Here is a 6,748-nt window from a genome sequence, read left to right as displayed (position 1 = left end):
ATTAGCCTTTAAATCAACATTGGACAAAAAGAAAAAAAAAAATCAAGGCGGATGATTTCTACTACCAAATCAACGTAGGGAAATGAAAGTGTAGTATTTAGTAGGGAAAAATATAAAAAAGCCCCCCAAACTATCAACTATTTGCAATAAAGCTCTCAATGTTAAAAAGATACTAAAGTAGCTCCAAAACTATCAAAATGTATAAAAAATGCCACTTATATATATATAATATCCATATTCTTTTAACAAATAAAATAATTGTAAAAAAAAAAAAAAAAAAAAAAAAAAAAACCAAACAAATTTTTAAAAATACAAAAAAAAAAAAAAAAAGTTTTTTGGAATAAATAAATAATTTAGACCAACTACAATGACTAATTTAGGTCAACTACTGTAACTATTCATGTCATATTAAAGTAAAATCAAAGGTACGGTTCTTGAGATATTCCAAAAAAAAAAAAACAATTTAGTCCATTGAGTCAAATTCTGTTAAAAATTTGTTTTTATTCGCCCATTGATTTTACTTTAATACGACATGAAGCAATTTGGTATTTAGGCTAACTACAACGACTAATTATTTATTTATTCCAAAAACTTTTTTTCTTTTTTGTATTTATTCCCCCATTGTTTTTTTTTTTTATTGTATTTTTCACTAATTTTTTGGTTTTTGTTTTTTACAATTATTTTATTGTTTTATTTGTTAAAAGAATAAGGATATTCTAAGACTATAAAAAATTAAGTGGCCTTTTTGATACATTTTAGTAGTTTGGGAGCTACTTTAGTACATTTTAAACATTAAAAGACTATATTGCAAACAACTGATAATTTATAAGACTTTTTTATATTTTTCCCTATTTAGTATTATTCTTCTAGCATATAATGTTTGTTTGTTGTTCCTCGTTTTCTGTTCTCAAAGACAAATAATTTAAAACAAAAAATACTCATTAAAAAAACCAAAACAACAAAAAACAAAAAAGGTGTTGAAAGCTATAGATGCTTTTAGGACCCGAATATACCTCAACTTGCTCATGAACTACCATCCAATCACTACTTGCTTTTAGTTTTCTAGCATTCCATCGTCATGAACAAAAACTAATCCAACGGCTCAAAACAACACCAAGGACGCAACACAATGCAAATGTTAAATGGACCACAAGGGTTGCCCAGTGTCATTTTGCTGCCAAACTGATCAAAAGGAACCGCTCATGCGTCTTCTTTTCAAAGTCTTCAAAGATAACGTAAACAAATTCACCACCATGCACTTAAGAGACTTCCATAGTCCCACGCATCCCCTATACCCACCACATCATAACCCTCTCTCCATTTCTCTCCACAAACCCACCATATAGTCACTCTCCCTCATTAGGCATCAGATCGAACTGGTTTCTCTTGAGCACTTCCAATGTCTATCTTGGCTCAACATAAATACCCTTTAAGCTCCCGGCACCATGTTCGCACGTGCCACTCTCCGTTCCTCCCCACACGTGTGTATTGCGCAGCCACCACCACCACCACTGCTACTACCAATACCACTACCACGGAGCCTCGATCCGGCCCTGATCGTTTAGTCATCGAACGCCCCATTCTTAACGACTCAACATTGGCATCAACATGGTCTCATCGTGCATGGGTAGCAAGTGGGTGCACCACGGTGCTCATCTCTCTAGCAAAGGCAACAACAGGTGCAGCCGAATCACACATGTGGCTCGAGCCCATTTTAGCAGGCGTGGTTGGCTACATTTTAGCCGACCTTGGGTCTGGAGTCTACCATTGGGGCATTGACAACTATGGCAATGCCTCAACTCCACTCTTTGGCTCCCAAATAGAGGCTTTCCAAGGTCACCATAAGTGGCCATGGACAATCACCAGGCGCCAATTTGCAAACAACTTGCACGCCCTTGCTCGCGCCGTTACCTTCACAGTGCTCCCATTAGACCTTGTTTTCAATGACCCTGTTTTTCATGGGTTCGTTGCTGTGTGCTCCGGTTGCATTATGTTCAGCCAGCAATTTCATGCTTGGGCTCATACAACAAAAAGCCGGCTTCCGCCGCTCGTGGCGGCTCTGCAAGATGCCGGACTTCTTGTGTCGCGTTCACAGCATGCTGCTCACCATCGTCCACCTTATGACAATAACTACTGCATTGTGAGTGGTGTGTGGAATGAGCATTTGGATAAGCAAAAGGCTTTTGAGGCATTGGAGATGGTGTTGTTCTTTAAGCTAGGAGTGCGACCCCGGTCTTGGAGTGACCCCAACTCCGACTGGATCGAAGAGACTCAGACCCCTTCTCAAATTACAGCCCACTGACTTTTCTTTTCTCTTCTTCTTTTACATGGTCTAGTTTTCTTACGAGAATTTATGATTCATGGTTTGTGAATTCATGTAATTGCAAATTTGCAATGCAAGATACTCGTTTATTGGATATATACATTTGCAAATTATTCAAGGTATATATATATAAGATTTCTGTTCAGCGATAATGTTGTTTGGATACACAAACAAACAAACAAAAAAGGAAGGGGGAGAAAGCTAACCAAATGAGATCAATATCACTTACAGTCGCCACAACGACGGGTGTAGGAAAGAAGTGAAAATGCTTCTACTAAAATCAGTATGTAGAGCCGGTCTATCTAACAAAGTTATGCACAGACCAATTGATATTGCGTTGAGTTTTACAGAAAGACCAAACTGGGATTAGATTCAGGAGAAGTCGAGCCGTTCAATAGGTAAATGGTGACTTGTTTTGGTTCAACTGTCATTTAAAGCTAAAAACGCAATGGGGAGAGAGATAGATGAATTTAGGAAAATTGGCGCAACAGAGATGTTAAGCACAATCACAACCTGAATTTTAACACAATGGGGAGAGAGATACATGAATTTCAAAACAAGCCTGTATACATCTATCTAGTTACCTCTCTTAGAAGAGGCTAAGAGAGGTACGTGTGCACATGGGGAGAGAGATAGAGAGATGGGGTAAAAGATCATTCTTTCAATTGGACCAACTAGTATTACAAAGAAAATAATAACGCATAGAAGAGTTTCCTCCTTTATCTTTGGGTCGTTGCCCGAGAAACATCGAACTGCCTTTAATTTGAAAACCTCTAGTTCATGTATCAGCTACTGAAGTTGAGATGGAAGATACACAGGGAAACCAATACCGGCGTCTACCATCTTTGTGGCCGTCGTCGATCATTGCAAGACCTTCCTGCATAAACCAACATAGTTTCTGAGCCTCAGTGATCCAAATATACATATGCAGGGAAGGAAATAGAGAGGAATAGATAGGTCATTGATAGCAAAACATACATCTAGTAAAGTATCAAGGGCATCAATAGCACGACCGGAGGTCCAAGATAGCCGCCTCTCTACTTCATCAACAGTCACAAAGCCTTGAGCCTAAGAGAACATGAAAGGAAACACCATTTTAAAGAATCATTTTCCTCAACTCAAAGAAATGACATAAACCAGACAAGATAAATTCACGGCTGATTGTTCAAACTGACATGAATGGGCAACACAGGAAAAAAAAAATGAAGGAAAAGAAACGAAAAAAAAAAAAAAAACCAAACTGTTATGATCTGTGTTTCCATTTGAATTGTCAAATAGCTTAATTAGAAAGAAATTGAAATAAGAAGTAGATTTATGATAAATGCAGAGTGAAAATTTTGTGCAACCCACGTCTTTAGGGATTGATCATTAATTGCTACCACAAAAAAATGTTAATCTGTTATTATTGTATAATAGCTTCCCATCATAGTCTTCAACTTCCTCTTCATTTCTATCAATTACTTCGGCATTAGGAGTTACATCTTCCAACTTCCAAGCCACTTTCCAGAATTTAGCTTCTATTTTATTCTTGTATTGCTTTTTGTTTCTACCTTTTTTTCATGTCTGATCCTGTCACCAGGGAGCTCTTGGTGGGGAGACCTTAAGATAAGTTGCTAAAACATGTCAGAGAATAGGTTCATTTTGCAAGAAACTCATTTCAGGATCCTGACAGAAGACTTTAAAACCTCAACCAGCTAGGTGTCCACATTTTATTTTGCATACAAGCTTGTCCCACATCTCGGAACAGTAACACTTTGAAATTCTTCCTCTTCGCCAATTAGTTATTCAAAAAAGAAAATTCTTCCTCTTCTATCAATCCAGCACTGCACATCTAAAGTAAGGTAATAATAGACCTTTATATCCCGGAAAAAATGCATCCAAATTTCTAATTAATTCCCAAGAGACCAGAATTGAGAAAAAGTAATCATATTAATCAAGCATGCTTCTAAGTTTGATGGAAAAAGAAAATAGAAAATGCTAGTAACCTGAGCCAGCTCTAAAATTTCATTATGGTCTTTGTTCAACTCAGTTGGAACAGACCGAACAAGCTTTTTCTTCCCAACTGAAATCACCTCGAAACCACTACCCATTACCTGGAATTCATGAACTGGATGTTAATATTAATACCATTACACAATGAATAAGCATGCCAATTCAGAGGGGGAAAAAATCCCAGTTACAATACAGAACTCTTGATTACCTTTAGAATGCAACAATAAGCTCAAAAGTCACTAATACTCAAAAACAAAATATAATTTGCCTCTGGAACCACCAGGGCTAAAAGGCATACTAGCAGCTCAAACCCTAGGACAAATGCTGGTACAATTGTAAGTATTTAAGCAAAGCCACCCAAAGTTCTAGCAGGCACAGCAAGAAAGTAAGTCTACCATTAAATTTGTCTAACTTCAAATGAAGCGTAGATTATCCACCAAAATAAATGTGATAGGTGAGACCATAATACCTTCAGCTTACTTATAGCACGCAGGCAATCATCCTCAGAAACAGCTTCACGGTCACTTTTCCGTCTCTGACGAAGCAGATTGCAGAGTTCCTGCAGGTTTATCAAGCCTCCATTGTGGGGTCTTGTTGCCAAGCAAATATCAACAATTTGTACTCCTGTCTAGCCAAGTAGCTAACTATTTAGTATTCTATTTTATAAAAATATAGACATGTAAACTTTTTAGTTATAAGGAACAACTAGGACATCAACAGTGAACCTAACAGGGAATCTTATCATATGGGAAAATATTCTCAAATGCATGAGTTATTGCATGTACAAGGGTCCACAAAACATTACAACTCCTAGTTTCAACAAGTAAGAATGAACTAAAGATTAAGGTAAACATAAACTGCAAAGGAGACTTAACTTTGGCAGACACCAAGAATATTGCAATTCAATTGATAAAATCCAAGTACTGATTATAGCCCAGAATTACAAATAGCACAAAATCATCATCTATTTTCCAGCCTAGGAAAAAATGGTTATATTTGCATCTGTCTCTCAATATGTTCATCATCAATTTCTCAGTATGCAATAAAAAGGGGCACATAGGCTTCCTCTCCCTCACTCACTCCTAGCCCATTGATTAAGCATTCATCTAAAACACTTTGGAAACACCTAATATGATAGCTCCATGAATGTAAATTAACAACATATGAGACATTTGAACATTTTTATCATAAGATAAAGAAACCGAAACCAACCAAGTTCATAGTAGAAGTCACCGATCCCCAAGAGCTCCGCCCAGAAGCCCTTGTTGGAGGCCAAGGGATCCACTCCTACTTTTGCACACATTTCATGGAACTGCGATCTGAATGCCGGGTTCTTCCTTATATCATTCTGCACCACATTAACAGTATTGTACAGACTCAAACTTTAAATCCTTAAAAGCAAACAAACAAACAAACACCAGCTTATATTACAAATTACAAACGTCGATTCAAACCCCTCAAACAACGCAACCAGTCGACCACAACCTCCCAAGCCACTCAAATCAACGAATTTCAAATTGCAGAAACTTACAAAAAAAAACTACAGAAATACTTCGACTTTCGATAAATTCAGTGAACAAGAAGCTAATTTTGGAGGAATATCAAAAGTTGGGACCTTGTGTTTGCGAGCGAATTCTTCGAGCTGGGATCGAAACGTGGCGAGCTGTTCCTTCATCATATCGGTTCTAATCTTGGCTACATTTTCACCCAGCATACGATACTGATCCTGCAGATTCAATTGCATTCTAATTTCATTCATGTGCAAATAAAAAAAATTTAAAAAAAAAATCCAACCCACCTCAAAACGGTGATTATAGTTACACAAAGAATGTTTTTTTTTTTTCAAACAAAAAAAAAAAAACACAAACCCACCCTAGCCGCAGCGGCGTTTTGTAAGCCTCCAATTCCAGGTCTTCTTCTCATCCTTTCTTCTCCTTCTTAGGGATTTGAAGCAAAAGAGGAACAGTTTCAGTACGAGCACAGAAGTCAGAGGGGTGTGCGTGCGTGCGCGCGCAGAAATTGATTTTTGGCTGAAAAATTGGGGGTCCGAGGGTGGCTCTGATGGTTAAAGGCAACTTCTCCTTACGTTATAGCGGCGAGTAATACTGCCACAACAGTTAGGAATACTTCCTATATCAACGAACTTTAGATCTGTTGCGTCGAGACATTTGTTAAACAAATTATTTCTTTACCGCGGTTTTGTTGCTCCAGCACTTTGTTGCCGTACGTAAGTTTGAGATTTAGATTTCGATTTTACAAAAATAATTAAGATATCATAAAATGTTTGGTAATGTGATTTAAAAATGCTTAATCTAAAATAGAAAAAAAAAAAAAACAAACAATTTTTATAAATAGGCTACGATTTTGCATAATAAATATTTGATAAAAAAAAAAATTACATGTTTTACCAAACGCCTTTACAATTTAAAAAAA

At 36.9% G+C, this 6,748-nt stretch overlaps 2 protein-coding genes across 3 annotated transcripts; one reads left to right on the top strand and one right to left on the bottom strand.

Moving 5' to 3' along the window:
- The first annotated feature begins 1,350 nt into the window (after nt 1-1,350).
- On the top strand, nt 1,351-2,412 carry LOC132176451 (fatty acid desaturase 4, chloroplastic-like). The gene has a single exon (XM_059588661.1). The coding sequence runs from the start codon at nt 1,400-1,402 to the stop codon at nt 2,300-2,302; it is 903 nt and encodes a 300-aa protein (XP_059444644.1). The 5' UTR covers nt 1,351-1,399; the 3' UTR covers nt 2,303-2,412.
- Nucleotides 2,413-2,819: 407 nt separating this feature from the next.
- LOC132176452 (vacuolar protein sorting-associated protein 22 homolog 1) lies at nt 2,820-6,430 on the bottom strand. Of its 2 annotated transcripts, XM_059588662.1 has the most exons (7): nt 6,188-6,426; nt 5,931-6,041; nt 5,528-5,663; nt 4,785-4,939; nt 4,309-4,416; nt 3,302-3,391; nt 2,820-3,200 (listed from the first exon to the last, which is right to left on the bottom strand). In XM_059588662.1, the coding sequence occupies exons 1-7, from the start codon at nt 6,236-6,238 to the stop codon at nt 3,102-3,104; spliced, it is 750 nt and encodes a 249-aa protein (XP_059444645.1). In that variant the 5' UTR covers nt 6,239-6,426; the 3' UTR covers nt 2,820-3,101. The 2 variants fall into 2 exon arrangements, with proteins under 2 accessions (XP_059444645.1, XP_059444646.1); XM_059588663.1 differs by lacking the exon at nt 4,309-4,416 and having other exon boundaries at nt 6,188-6,430.
- Nucleotides 6,431-6,748: the final 318 nt, after the last annotated feature.

The sequence above is a fragment of the Corylus avellana genome, chromosome ca3 (genome assembly GCF_901000735.1).
Source record: "Corylus avellana chromosome ca3, CavTom2PMs-1.0".
Taxonomy (NCBI): Eukaryota; Viridiplantae; Streptophyta; class Magnoliopsida; order Fagales; family Betulaceae; genus Corylus; species Corylus avellana.
Note: the sequence above shows the minus strand (reverse complement) of the source record. Positions and strands in the feature narration are given on the sequence as shown.